General features: G+C 44.9%; 1 protein-coding gene across 1 annotated transcript in view; it reads left to right on the top strand.

The window, feature by feature from the left end:
* Positions 1–10,743, top strand: part of LOC146863123 (vimentin-like) — a 75,702-nt gene extending 64,959 nt beyond the window's left edge. Inside the window, exon 3 of the mRNA XM_085643345.1 lies at positions 10,463–10,743. Within this exon, the coding sequence (XP_085499471.1) occupies positions 10,463–10,548 (86 nt within the window). The 3' untranslated portion in view covers positions 10,549–10,743. The remainder of the gene's footprint in view (positions 1–10,462) is intronic.
* Positions 10,744–15,370: the final 4,627 nt, after the last annotated feature.

Here is a 15,370-nt window from a genome sequence, read left to right as displayed (position 1 = left end):
ACTTCCACTTATGCCGGGGTCTAATCGCCACGCGAACCAAACCCACACGCTGTGCTGCCAAAACACGGGAAGGGGCTTCCGAACTCCGCACTCCTTTTGAAATGCGCATCGCCATCGCCTCGGGTGGGCAGGGTTCCATGAGGGTATCACTACCAAATGGGGCGCACAGCATAAATGCCACCGGAGTTCACACCAGAGCCGCCATCATTTGTGCCATCCGGACGTCTCCCCGGTTGCACACGTTGTGATAGCCATCTCAAACTGCCCCCCGGAAGGTCTCATCTGCGCCACCCCGTGCGTCCGAACGACTCCAAATCGCCATGCAGCAATCGGCCCCGATCAGCCGAATCGCGGGATACAGACAGCAGCAAGCGGGTCGTACCAATCTCCAGCAGAGAGACAAAGAGCTGCGTCACACGTCCACATTTAGCAAGGCAGCATTCGGGTGGGGGGGGGGGGGGGCCCGTCCGGCATGAGGGGACGGCACTCAGCAACAGACGCTAGGTTGTTGGTCAGGGTGGGTTCGAGCGCCCCCGCAGGTGACCGTTTTTTCCCAGCCGTTGTTGTTCCACTCACAGCCGGCTACAGTATCACGTGAGGTCCCGGCTCCGGGACCCGCGTAGGCCACACCGACCGGGAAGCATATCTCCGTCCCTGAAGCTCGGAGAGCCTCCGGAGTAACTCTCGGTGGGACAGGTCCTTCTCCGACATCCAGGAAAGTGTCAGCAGAGCTGCCCCGACAGCTAGATCCAGTAGCAAGGGGAGAGGGTCGACGGAGCCGGGAGCCCGGGCGGCCATCTTGGCCGCCGGCCTGGCTCCACCCTGTGCTGCCAATTTTGGCACAGGTCCGTGCTCTAACATTTCATTGTAAAAATGCCCCAAAGTTTGTATTGTATTTTTTTTGTACCGCATAATCACATCCTGCACTGAGCACGGTTACCCCATAATACTGTTTATTTAATTAATAGTGTAACTCATCATTTGATAATGAAGCTACTGTTTCATGAGTGAGCATAAAATTCATTAGAAGCTCATTGATTAGACCTCATTCAAATGATTTGTATTGAATTGTTCAAATGTTTATCGCTGTGAAATTTTATTGATATTACATCACCACCAACGGCAGAATCCCATGTCTCTGCCATCTTCCACTGGCTCTGCTGCTTCGAAACCTCTATACCCCGACACCTCTTCATGCCACCAATTACTGGTGGTGGGGAAGTCTCTCCCATTTCTCCACCAACTTGGAAGATCATCAAAATGGTTCACTGATCATTCATTTAATCTGCAATGTCTGCACCATTTCCTTACTGTCCTCTTCTCCCGACCACCCTCCTACCATCAGCCTGTGTTTTCTTCACATGCCTTCATTTTTTTGGCAAAAGTCCTTGCCCTGCTGAACAAAGAAGCCATAGAGTTGGCATCATGGAGCAAAGGGGCTATGTAGATGGCACTCTTGTGCCCTTTGCGACTTTGGCAGCAGATAGTGGTATTCCGGCGGGACAGTTCCTCCTACATGCAGCTATTGTACGGATGTTGACGCTACCATGGGGAGATCGGACAGCTGAGCCGCCAACACACCAGCTGTTGCAATACCTACATGTCATGGGCGAGGGGTCACATATAGTCCACTGGCTGGTGCAGGCCTTACTCACACACGTATTGAAACCACTGCAGAGTCTCCAAACATGCTGGACTGTGGACAGAGGTAGACCCTGGACAGATAAGGAGTGGGAACGTGTCTTAGCTAGTGCCACGCACATACCACGCAACTCACGGTTTAAACTTATACAAACGTACATATTGCACAGAGCTTACCTCTAACCGGACAAAATAAACAAATATTTCAACATCACCACTTCTGATTGTCCGAGATGTCGGCATACAGATGCCGACTTCTTACATATGTTGTGGTCCTGTCCCCTACTACTGCCCTACTGGCGCGCTATAATAAACACTCGGATACCCAACATGCGGGAGGTTTGTATACTGGGATTTTATACTCACAATAAAGCTAACAAGGTAAGCTCTAGATTTCGCGACCTCGGCCTTATAACTGCGAAACGGCTAATTACTAAACGATGGAAGCACAAGGATCCCCCCAAGGCACTCAGTAGGAAGAAATCCCTAGAGGTGTGGGCGCAGGCGGAGAGCACCGTCCTTCACAGGGAAGAAATGGCGGGGTTGCAGAACTACCCCATAGCACAAACCTGGGAGAATATTCTCAAAGCCCTTACACATCCTCATGTTATACCGCATACACCTCCAGTACAGCAGGCAGGTGATGTTACTTGAAGTTTCAGTCGATGAGTACATTATGCCATGTACAGCGCTGATCTCTATCGTAGCTGCCGAGCTGGAACACAACCACGCAGGCCTTGGTGACATTCCGTAGGTACATATTTAGTTATAAGCTGTCTTGGCATCTACACGACTGTGATTAGAACAGAAAATGCAGTCCGCACTCATTACAAATAATCCAGTTTAGCCGCAGCTTAACTTGGATGGCCACTCGCCTAGCAATCTCATACTCCATCTGGTATTTGATATCTCTCTTCTCTTATTATTTTTTTCTTTTCTCCGTGCTTTCTTCCCCCCTCTCTTCTTTTAGTTGAAGTTCATATTTTTGCAAATCAAAAATCCAATAAAAAATAAAGTTCATATCCAGCATTACTTACTAGTATACGCACATATTGCACATGAGGAAATGCGATCTGTGTCTCAGAAGGTGCTAGGAATGCAGTGAGTATCTCTCCGACACCTGATATATCTGCGCACTGACAACTTCCGATTAAATGGTGCATACACGGGAAACACACATTGATATGTCAATAGAGACAACAGTATGCGTATGCAGTTCGAACTTAATGGTACCTAATACATGTATACCGCTATGTGCGCTGCATATGTAAGTTTTGTTACAATTATTTGGAGGGAACACCCGACCTTATGTGCATAGGCCCATGGCAGCATTTCTTTTACTGTAAGCTTAATATATGCGATACTGTGTTACAACTGTATAATAAAAGATAAAATGTAATAAAGATATTTATAAAAAAAAGAAACATGGAGCAAAGGGGCATTCTATTTTAATGCCTTTGCTTCTTGGTCCCTAAGAAGTATGGAGGCCAGAGACCCATTCTGGACCTTCACTTCTTGAACCATTTCATTCTGCAGTGCACGATCAACTTACTGTCCCTGAACCAAGTTCTTTTGGCTCTCCACACGGGGAATTGCCTATTGTCCTTATACCTCAAGGACGCTTACTTTCACCTGCCGATCCTATCCACTCACAGGTGATATATGAGGTTTACCGTGGGGTTTCACCTATCAGATCATAAATCTACCATTTGGGCTGACCGCTTCACTGCAAGATTTCACCACGATGTTGGCCAAGATGGCAACTTTACTGTTGAGGTCACGTGTCAATGTATTGACTTGGACGACTGGCTGGTGAAGGCAGCGTCTCCAACAGTGGTTATGGAACATCGTTAGCATACCATAACAAGTCTCTATCCACACCCTTACGTCTGTCTTTTAAGAGGGGTATTAGACAAGACCAAATAAAAGCCTTTCTTTTTCCTCATAGAATTGACAATATTCGGAATATGATTCCAATGTATTTAGCTCAGACTCGGATCTCGACTCTGCAAGTCCTCCGCCTATTAGGCTTGATGGCCTCATCGATTCAGCTGGTGCTGCATGGCAATTGGTGAATGAGACTCCTTCAGGGGTACCCAAAGGGGTAATAGATCCATCATCGGAGGGGCTCTTGACTTGAGAGTAGATGTTTGATTCTGACCTCCAAGATCTCCACTAATATATGTGTGTCCCTCCGATCTCTGTCCGTTGATTGTTCCTCAGTACTTTGCAGTTGCAACCTAGGGACAGATGCCTCCTCGCTAAGCTGGAGTGTTCAGGATGACAGCATGGTGCGGGTCCTATGGTCCATGTCAGAGAAACCCCATCACATAAATCTGTCTTGCCATGAATACTTGTCTCCCTACCATCTCGAGGAGTGCCATTTAAGTTCTGTCAGACAACACCACCGTTGTTCTTTACATCAACAGACAGGGCAGTACAGGATAAAGGACTATCTGTTAGGTGGCAATTTTTATGTGGAGGTGGGACCAACAACAGTACATTTTCCTGGTAGTAGAACACCTTGCAGCCATCCTTTATAGGAGAGCAGAAGCTAGAGTCATCTTTACTTGTCGGTCCATTAATGCGAATAATATCTCAGAGACAGAAATCTTTTCCAATTTGCAGTGTCCAGGAATAGGTCATTTTGCCCTGATGCAGTACAGGGAATGTCCTTATTTTTATGCCATACACTTCCATCTCAAAGATTTCTCTGGGGATTGGTCACAGGGCCTGCTGAATACATGCTCTCTGAGTCCCCTTCTGTCTAGACCTACAGAAGGCGGATCAAGCACAGCTGAATCTTAGTGCCTTAGATTGGCGAGGAACTAGGCACTCTACTTCTCCAGCATAGAGTGGAACTGCTATCGCAGCAGGGTGGCCAGGTCCTTCATCGTAATCCCTAACACTGCAGTTGAATTTGTGGAGATTATGTGGGGTCAACTAGAGTCCTGGTTGCCTCCGGAGGTTATTGACACCATCTTGAGTGCCAGGAAACTCACCCCAAATCCATTTATGGGGGGGGGGGGAGGGGGGGGTCACTGGAATCAGTTTGTTCAGTGGTAAGTCAGGAGGTCTGAAACCATTTCAGTCATGCTTTTCTGATGTTCTACACTTAGAACTGTCCCTTGTCTAGCAGGATCAAATAGTGCCTATAGTATAAAATGTATTTAGCTGCCATGTCCTCCTTAATGTGTCTCCCTAACCAGCCTTTTATGTTTAAGTCACCACTGGTGTGACATTTTCTTAAACGTTTTGTTTTACTTGTTTCCATCCACTCCATTTATTATTCCTCAGTGGAATTAGAATGTAGAGTTAATTTTCATTTTGGCATCCACTTTCAAGCTAATGAAAACTGTCTTATTAGTGGCAATAACTTTGGCCCTTAAAATCGGTGAATTTCAGGCTTCTCAGTCTGACTACCATTCATGGTTTTCTACCCGGATAAACATTCTTCACACTTGGCCTTTTTTTTTGTATTTATCTATCTGTCTTACTTCCCGACTCCTCAAACCACCAAAGAAGAGGCGAGGCTACATATAGTGGACGTCAGACGTGCAATGTCTTACATCAACCACACATGACAGAGTAAATTCTGCACTATTGTAGGCTTGTCCAGAGCCAAGAAGGGCAAAGCGATAATGCTCTCTTTACAACAAAGAATTCAAATTTGAAGACATCATTTACTTGTTTTCTGTACCTAACCCGGACTTCATATGTACACCACAGTAATCAACAGTGATAGTTGTGATGATGTAAATGCAACTAAGTGTATTAAATCATGAGGTGTAATTTAAATATATTATCAGCGCTAGGATCTTTTACTCCAGCCAAGATTTTTTGTTACAATTTGACTGTTACACACTTGGAAAGTGTTTTTTGTAAGGTTTTGAAACCCAGATTACTAAGGCATACAGGGCTATCTTATATTTGGCAGTATGAAGGCCCACAGGAATGGTTTGTGATGGAGTTACTGGATAAAGAGGATGTGTAATTAGGAAACAACAAGAGAATCAAAAAAGCAGCCAGGCCTTTGAATTTACAAACAGATTGGAAAAAAGCTGTATAATGGCTTTCCCTGATCCACAAAGATTGTCCAAGTGAACACGACCTCTTGCGCCAACACATAAAAGTCTAACATGTCTTTAATGCAAAAATAGCCAGGAAGCATTCAGAATAAACAGCACAATTGCTTATTCAATGGAGCAGAGATTCACCCTCAATCTTCTGGAGCAGGTAATACTAAATCAATAAATTTTGGTGCTACATGTATGCACTTTTTCTCAATGCAAGTGAATGGAAGCAAGAGCATGTAATACAATTAAAAGAGATAGACACTAATGAGTAGGGACCAGTGCAATAAGTCCTTTCTGAAATCCTAGCTTCAATGTGCCAACATCAGAACAAGGCTACTCTCATGAGTAGGGTTCAGTTAAAATGTGTATTGTACAACATGGAAAAAAAAGACAAGAACTCATGCTAATTGTGTCCAGATGTGCAACAAGGCTAAGGCTTTAGTGGGCGTCAAGCAGGTACAAAAACAAAACAGCAATTGATTAAAAAAAAATGTAACAGTACTTGTCAAGGCACATACAGGCATTTGTATTTTCTTTTTGTAAATGTTTTTATTGGTGTTATGCAATAAAACAGATATACAACATGGTTGTAATGACAAGAACCATAGATCATGGTAGATTGAATTGGTAGGAAAAGTAACCCTCAGGTAATGGAGAATTGGATACCTAAAAGAGAAAACACTGTGATGAACTGGGAAGGGTACTTCAGGGCAGGGAAGGGTAGGGAGCGCCTGGCATACACAGTTACCTACATTATTGTGTACGTTCCTGGGGAACTGGGAGTGTGAACCTGTTGGCAAGGTAAAATAAGGGGTATGTGAGGTGCGAAACCCAAAAAGAATTTAGAGGAGATTCCCAAACGTTTTGTGTAACATTGTACGGGTAATGAGGAGTTTACCTTGCCGAAACTGATGACACCCTGGAGACACAGGGCTAAGGTGATGCGGAGGAGGGTACCTCCGCATAGGGGAGGAGTATACTCCCTTGGTGTAAGGGCAGGGTTATGGGTACAAGGCACCTTTGGGCTGGTTCACCACAAATGCAGTGAGAAGGTCATCCCAAACGGGAGCAATTGGACACTGTCGCATGACCTTAGCCTTCACCCTGCAGAGTGCCACAGATTCGGATCTAGCCTGGATTGTGAGGGGACAATGCCAAGCCACAGGGTAAAGTTGGGGACTTGGCCAATCCGTTATAATAGTGCATTTTTTGCATTGATCAGAGCTAGATCATAAAATTGAGTGCCCATCTACAGTTTTTTTGAGAGTTTCTAAATACTCAATGCTGCTACATCCCACGACTCCACACATGGCAATTGAGTTATTTACGCCATTTCTTCCGACACTTCCCTCCAGTACGAACATCAACAGAAACAGCCCCAAATCATATGTTTGACATCCACTATCAGCGAGTTGCATCTGGAGCTTCTATCAGTGGCCACAGGCAAATTTGCGTGTAGACATTTGGGGGAAAAGATAAGCTCTAAGTTGGACATATAATTGGATACATTTAAACTGGGCATTTTGAGAAATCTTTTAGGGGTATTTAAGAGCCCTTGCCCACTCTCTGATGTGAAGCACCCTATTGATTTCTTCCTCCCAGGACTCTCTCAGCGTAAGCAGGGGAGTTTGGCAATGGGGGACCAGGGCCCTGGAAAGCCATGCTATACGTTTGTGTCCTTCTCCCATTGTGTGAAGGATGTGGATCAGTTGAATAGACTCAGAGTTCCCAACCATCCCAGTGACCTGAGAGGGCGCAAGGGGACTATTTATTACTAACACTAGTGTAGACCAACGTGCTTGATCACATGCACTTTGGCCTTTTTAAACTCATTAATACAATTAAGCAGCCGGACAGCAACACCTCAGGCAGTGAGCGAAACAATGAGCAGTCATCTCAGGGCGCTACAGCACATTGCACTGGGAGGAGTAGATCCACGTTACCAGACCACAACACTTAACAGTGGTGTTGGTGAAGAGCCAGTGTGGCTGAACGGTGTTCCTCAGCGGGACCTGGGTGTAGATCCAGTCACAGGCTGGAGGGAACAGTTGGTAACTCAGGTAAGGGAGCTTTAATGGTTTAAAGGGAAACACTAAAGGTAAAAGAAGAAACGTATGGAAAGGAGCCAGAAAGGTTCTTTTGATATCTTCACAACCACTGTTGTATGACAAAGCTAAAGCTGGTTATGACAATGGGCTTTGTGTAGACTCCGAGAACAAGAGTTATTAGTAGCAGCATTAACAATTTTTCTTATTAACTTGCGTAACCACCCACTGGAGATGAGCAGATGTTCTAGCGTACAAAGGTAGAAGCATGGGGCAGGCTAGCAACCATAGGTCCGCTAGTCTGACTTAGGTAGTGAGTAGGGTGGCCACCTCACCTCATGTCATCATGGACAGACTTTCTAGTACAAAAAAATCAATTTGTTGAATGGAAGCAAACCAAACCATCACCCTGAATGTATAAGGCTCACAGACCTACTAACACAAAACTGGAAATTGTGTTAGTAATGACATTGAGTTAGGTGATCACCTTAATAATGAGAAAAGGTTAGTTAATTACGCGACAACTTTGTATACACACGATCACAGACGGATGTTTTTGCCGAATGCAATGAACTTCTTTAACTTTGACTTGAATGTCATCAGCAGTGCTTTTAGGCACAGCTTGACAAACAAGACTCACAGCCAATCCAACTAGTAACTGTGTAGGTTCTAGTGTGGTGAGCCTCGTTAGAAAAGATAAATGTTTTGAGAAAGGAACTATTAAATAGAGGAGTGGGAGAGCCAATGGTGTGCAATCAGGATCCATACACTACCCTATTATTTACTACTTGTTTTACAAAAGTAGTGCGCTGGGCTGGAAGGTAAGTGCAGCTCCTTGCAAATGACACACAGATCTACAGCTTACACTACAATAAAACATTATGGCTACTAGGAGTGGCTGTTGAACACGATCTCACAGCTGCCATCTACATTTTCTCTACTCCCTTCTCCACTCAGGCATGGCACACGTTCACACCAGCTGCTTTCCACAAAAAATGTCTTATCTGCTGGAATAACATACCTTTATTAAATGCATACCCAATGTAATGGTAATGGAGTCTAAAATACAAAGGGATCACAACTGTACCCACTCTTTGGTACATTTTGTTTCCAATGCCTTGGCATGGCAGCTACCTGAAGTCAGATGTATGGACTTACAATTCAGACAGGGCCAGGATAGACTTATTAGGTTTAAAAAAAAAACCACCAGGTAGATCCTTTTATAATATATTAATGACTTTTCTTCAGTGGCAAAAACATTATTTTCCATGTAAGAGTGCCTGCAGAGCAGACAACATAATGAAGTACAATGTTCCTGGAAATGTAAGAGTCCAGCTCGATGCAAAGACTATGTAAATGATGGGGTATTCCTTATTCGTTCGCCTGGTTGTCCCAGGGTAGTTACCACAAAGTATGAGCAAAGGTAGAGCCGGAAACTAATTTAAGCACACGGTACTGCAGCAGACAAGAAACTGGGATGATTGATATACATGGTGCAAACAGCACTGCATCTACCTTTTCATATCTTAGTATTTATGGAATACACCCGGGCAGTGACAGGGTGGTTTGCTTTAGCCAAGGATAGTTAATTATAGAAAGTGCACATGAAGTCCATCAGAGGTAGCATTTATGAAGCCGGTACGAAGATTTGATAGCGCCTTAAGAGATCTTGTGCACTAGCGGTCATCACCAATAGTAAATATTAAACCATGTGTTTCTAGAAAATCAGAAACCCGTGATCCACTGCATATCAGAAGACTACAGTCTATTAAAACAACCATGACCACAGGCACGGTACTCACAGAGAACTGTGGAAAGGAAAGAGCGGCATTATCCATCTTAAAAATCAGAATACAAGCACTGATCTGACATTCTTTGAAAGTACCTCAGGGAAACTTTCGTAGTTTATGGGCTCTATACTTCATTGGGGCAGAACAGTAATATTTAAGAGATTTAACCGTAAGTATTTCCAAAGTTGTGCAATGGAAGGTGTATCAAATAATTTACTACGGACATTCAACCAGAACACTAGCCAGAACAATGGCAGTTACAGCTAAATATATTAATTAAATATGGCAGAGCTATTGACACATCAATGGGCTATTCCTATTGGAGCAGATTGAAGAAGGAATCAGAGGGAGCTTTCATTCAGCAAAGATTGGAGCGAGTGGAGTGGGTGCTGCCAGTCAAGATCAGCGTTCAGCTGCAAGTCAAGAGTTGTGATGGTATCGGCAAATACTATAGGCATCACAGCTGGCTTCATTGGACGGATATATGTGTATATCAGGTGGACCTCAAACTGTGGCTAATAAAACATTTCAAGTAAGAAGTTGAAGAAAAATCAATCATATGCACAGATACAACCGATTGGCTAAATGTAATGCCTGTAGTAGTCTTGTGTGCATGAGTAAATTAATCGGGAATGTGGCTAAATTAAGATCTTATGAGTGTTGATTTGCTGTAGCGCTAAACTAAAACAAAGTTACTTTTCTTTATTCTTTTGATATCCTTTAATAAATTGACCATGAAGATAAAAGTGCTATAAAGGATCAATATTACAAACATACAGTATCACATCAATGTCCTATTGGTCAGGAATTCTACTGTCTTGAAACACGATATCCGAGTACTGCAAGGAAATAATGTAAAACTGTGCCCTTTTGTGGATTTTGTTTCACTTGGTTTATTTTGTTTTGCAAGCTCGTGGTGACGTCCAGACCGAAGAAGTGACTACTTCTGTCGTCCATCATGTGGAAACGCACACAGCTCTGACAGTGATTGCCTGAAGTTCCCAGTCACTGCCCACTGACTGCTCAGCCCAGTGAAGCCTGACCCAAATCACAATAACAATTCAAAATAGCTATGCCATGTATTTGTTTGAGTAGACTGTCTTTTTCCTAGCTTCAACAACATTGCACATTTACCATGTTATGCTGCTGACTCTAATATTTAATAAAGCATGTTATGGAAGTAGAAACATTCCATCATTCTGCTGTTTATCAAACAGTAAATAGTTAATGGAAACTCTGAAATGTTGGCACCACATCCTGAGTGTTTTTGTTAATATTTGTGTACCTTTTAATTTGATGTTTTGCTTATTTCATTATACCCGCATATTTTGGGGACAACCTGGGAAATGCCAGGCCTGTTGTCTTAGGAGTAAGAGTCCATTCTGGAGGGTGTTTCAGCACAGCCGAACCATAGCCTTCTGCGGACAGTCCGACTTGTGCATACCCCTTCGTGATGAGACAGTGATGTAGCTTGCAGGTATGGCCTGCCAGGGTAGTGGAAAGGAGGCTAAAGGTATATGTACCAGCAAAGAGGGCACCATTTCACCACTCAACCAGTTCAATGGCACGCGTGACGCTTCGCTCCAAACAGTACGGGAACAGAGAATTAGATCTATGACATTTAGTAACTTCCGGGAGGGAGGGAGAAACTGGATAAAACACCCATCAAAGAAGATGGAAGGCATACACGTGTGTATGTGAATACAGGCCCCTGCACTCTCACTGCCCTGGGGTAAAATGTGATTCACAAACTACCAATACCAGCTGCTCTGCACCCAATTTGTCAGAAGGTCATTGAAACACACTAAATAGTGATCAGCTTGAGGGCGGATACATTGCCTCCCCGTGATAGGCTGCTCAAAATAGAAAGTCATCCTATTAGTGCTCACAACGTTATCAGTGAAGATACTGATTGGTGATGCACTGTGGGGTGATGGGTACAAGAGCTGTGATGCTCTGTGTTGCTGACTCAGCCTGGTGTTTAGAATCAAGCTGAGTAAAGACAGACTGTAACAAGGTGGAACCAAGGATGAGCTGCGCAATCTCAGTGACTTAGGGCCTGATTAGGAGTTTGGCAGTGTGGGAGCGGGGAGGTATGCCACCGCCCCACTCCACACCTCCAAAGTCCACCGCCAACAGCCCACGGGTTTACAATTTGTAATCAGGGCATGCGGTCCTGCAGCGGCTTGCCCACAGTGCTGCCTTTCAAAGTCTCATAAGAGAACCTTAAAAAGGCAGCACCGTGGGACTGCCACAGCTCGTTCCAGCATGGCATGGTCTGCAGAAACTAGGTGTGCAGAAAGACAGGGGGGCACATCATGGGCCCCCACTGCATGTACCTCCTGTGCACCGAAGCACCAGTGGGCTCTGTAGGGCCCCCTTAGTGACCTCACAGCCACCCTTTTCATTGCAGGTTTACTGCTATGAAAAGGAGGGCAGTGAGGAAACTCATAATATGCTTGGCAATGCAGCAGGTGCACCGCCAACATGTTATGGCTTCAGACCACTGCAAGACCAGCCCGGGATCAAGGATCCCGACGGTAGCAGCAGTCCTTTAACGGTCCCACCGCCGTACTCGTAATATGGCGGGTGGAACCCACCACAGGCTATTTTTCCACCCTAGAAGCTGAGTCCTAAACACATTCTGGACAGACTGCAAGATTTGGGATCCGTCTTTTAAACAATAGGATTCATTAAGGTAGTTTGCTAAATGCAAGCCCCTCCCCCTTCACAACAAAACCTTTGTAGTCTGAACTCTCACATTGTCTTTTAAATGTGTATCCCTGGAGTACAACAAATTAATCAAAATGTTTGGCAACTTATAGCAAACTCATTGTCCAGACACTGCTATGGAGGTGCTAGCGGCGTGGTACAGACTGATGAATGGTAAATCCATACCACTGACAAGAATTGAATTATTGCCTATTCAATTTAAAGTAAAGTGCTTTTCATATATGGTCCCTGAACTCTCTCTTCCTAGCACGGTTTTCAACGCCAAGAGCTTCACTTTCCATCATGGACTTCGGAGAGGACTTTCTGACACTTTTCGTAAAGGATTATTTTTGCCTATCTTACACTATTTACATACCCAGTGTGCTCATTGTGGGCCAAAATCTAATAGTCAACGAATAGTAACCAATGACGCCAGTTCTTAAGTTCAGATGAATTAGCAAACCACATTACAGCCCCATATGTCTCAGGGAGCAAGTACGCCGGGCAAGTCCATATGTCTCTTTCTACTGTTTTACATTTAGTTTGTAGAATCCCTCAACACAAGCACTTTCGTAGCCAGGATTATGATTTGGTGGCTGACTCTTGCAGAGGGATCTGGTACGGAATGATGACCCCTTTTTGAAGACCATTTTCAGGGGTACTAGGGGCTGTCGGAGGTTTTTGTAACAAATATCCTCTGCAAGGCTTGAAAAAGCTACTCTTCGTTTTCCACCCAGGAAATCAACATTCTGTAGACAAAGGAGTCTGTCGGTGCCTTTTACTCGCTCTGTGTGACGGGTGTTCACACATAACTCAGCACTTAGAGCCCCCTCCTCCAGAGCTTCAAGGCTGTAATTACAGATGATTTTAGTCCAGGAGCAGTAGCTGTAATTTTATCTCTATTGAGGAACAAAAACAGATTACTTCAAATGGGGATTTCACTACTGTAGGAAGCTGGCTCTGTATATATTTATTTATTTATTTATTTTTGAAGCTTGTAAAGCGCACAGCTACCTCCGGCGGAGGTGTCCCGGCGCTAAGATTACATAATTGTCCCCATAAAGAGTAACCAGAGTCATATCCCACAGAGGGACTAGGAGAATGCGAGAGTCTGACAATGCCAGGCCCTAACGCTTAGTGAACAACCAGGTCTTGAGTTTGCGTCGAAAGGCTGGCTCAGATTCGCAAAACCTGAGATCAAGGGGGAGGCTGTTCCAGAGCTTGGCGGCAGTGACGGTGAAAGATCTGCCGCCACTCCGAGAAAGTTTGAATCTTGATACCATCAGAAGACGAAGGTTGTTGGATCTTAGATGCCTAACTGAAACAGAGATTTTGAGACGCTTTCTCAGATAAAGCGGGCCAATTCCATGAATAGCCCGAAATGTCAGAGTCAGGATTTTGAAATCGATGCGACGTGAAATGGGAAGCCAGTGAAGCTCTTCTCGATAGGCTCTGACTGAAGTACGGGCAGGGATATTACCAATGAGCCGGGCTGCCACGTTTTGAACTATTTGCAGGCGGTCGATAAGGTATAGAGGGGCACCTGCATATAGACTGTTAGCATAGTCTAGATGGGTGGTGATAAGAGCCTGGACCACAGTTTTGCGTGAAGATTGAGGGAGGAAGGGGAAGATTTTCCTGATCATACGTAATTTGGAGAAACAGGCCCCTACCACTTTGTTGACTTGTACACTTCCAGACAAAGAATTGTCAAAAGTGAAGCCAAGGTTACGAGCTGCCTGAACGGGGGTGGGAGGAGGATTCAAGATGGTAGGCCACCAAAGGGTTGCAGGGAGGGGGGATTTCTTGCTGAAAAAAAGAACCTCCGTTTTGTCGGTGTTAAGGGCAAGATGATTGGCTGACATCCAGGTGCAAATGTTGCCAAGGCAGTTTCTAAAGTTGGAAAAAAGGGAGTCAGAATGGTCTCGAAAGGAAAAAATAAGCTGAGTATCGTCAGCATAGGAGACCACCTTGACACCCCAGGACTCAACTACCTTGGCCAGAGGAGCCACATAAGCATTAAACAGTAGAGGGCTCAAAGCAGAGCCCTGGGGCACTCCGCACAAGAGGGGTTTGTCCTCGGATTCAAAAGGGTGCATCGTAACTCTTTGAGAACGAGTAGACAAGAAAGAAGTGATCCAGGCCAGCACTGTCCCACCAACCCCTAGCTGTTGTAAGCGGGTAGTAAGTATTTTATGGGAAACAGTATCAAAAGCAGCGGATAGGTCGAGGAGGACCAACATGGCCTCCTCGCCCCTATCCACTGATTCCCTGATGATTTCTGAGACTTCAAGCAGCGCTGTCTCAGTGCTGTAGCCGGTTCTAAAGCCGGACTGGGAATCGTGTAGTAGCTGGTTTGACTCAAGGTACAGTGCCAACTGTTTCTGTACCACCTTCTCAAGAATCTTGGCAGGTTTAGGCAGAAGCGAAATAGGTCGATAGTTGCTAAAGAGTAAAGGGTCGGCACCGGGTTTTTTCAGTATGGGGACAAGCCTGGCCTGTTTCCAAACTGAGGGGAATTGGCCACGCGACAAAGAGGCATTCCAGATGGAAAGAAACGGGTTCACTAGAATGGGGGCGAGAATGCTCATAACTTTGGCCGGGACTGGATCCAAGGGGGAACCAGACTTGACGTTGTGTAGCAAGACTAACGCAGGGTCTGGAGTTAGCTCGCAAAAAGAATTGAAAGAACAAGAGAGGGGGCAAGAGCGATCTTCAGGGTGGTCAGGAGTCGTCGCTGCAAAGGAGGAAGAAAGTTTAACTATCTTCTCTTGAAAGAAATCAGACAATCCATTGCAGAGATCTTGAGTGGGGGTACAGAGGGATTTTGAAGCAGGGGGGTTTACGAAGTCTTTCACAATGGAGAAAAGGGTTTTAGAGGAATTCTGCGCCTGTTGAATAAGATTGGAAAAGTAAGCTCTCATTGAAGAGCGTTTAAGTTTGTGGAATTGATTTAGGGCAGATTTGTAAGCCGATTTGGCTAAAGGATCATAGTTTAGTCTCCATTTGCGTTCCAGCTGCTTACACTTGCTCTTTTCCTCACGCAGCAGAGGGGAAAACCAAGGGGCAGAGGGGCGAGATCTGAAGGAAGTAAGAGGAGCAAGAG

Source organism: Triturus cristatus, chromosome 2_2, assembly GCF_964204655.1.
Source record: "Triturus cristatus chromosome 2_2, aTriCri1.1, whole genome shotgun sequence".
Classification (NCBI taxonomy): Eukaryota; Metazoa; Chordata; class Amphibia; order Caudata; family Salamandridae; genus Triturus; species Triturus cristatus.
Note: the sequence above shows the minus strand (reverse complement) of the source record. Positions and strands in the feature narration are given on the sequence as shown.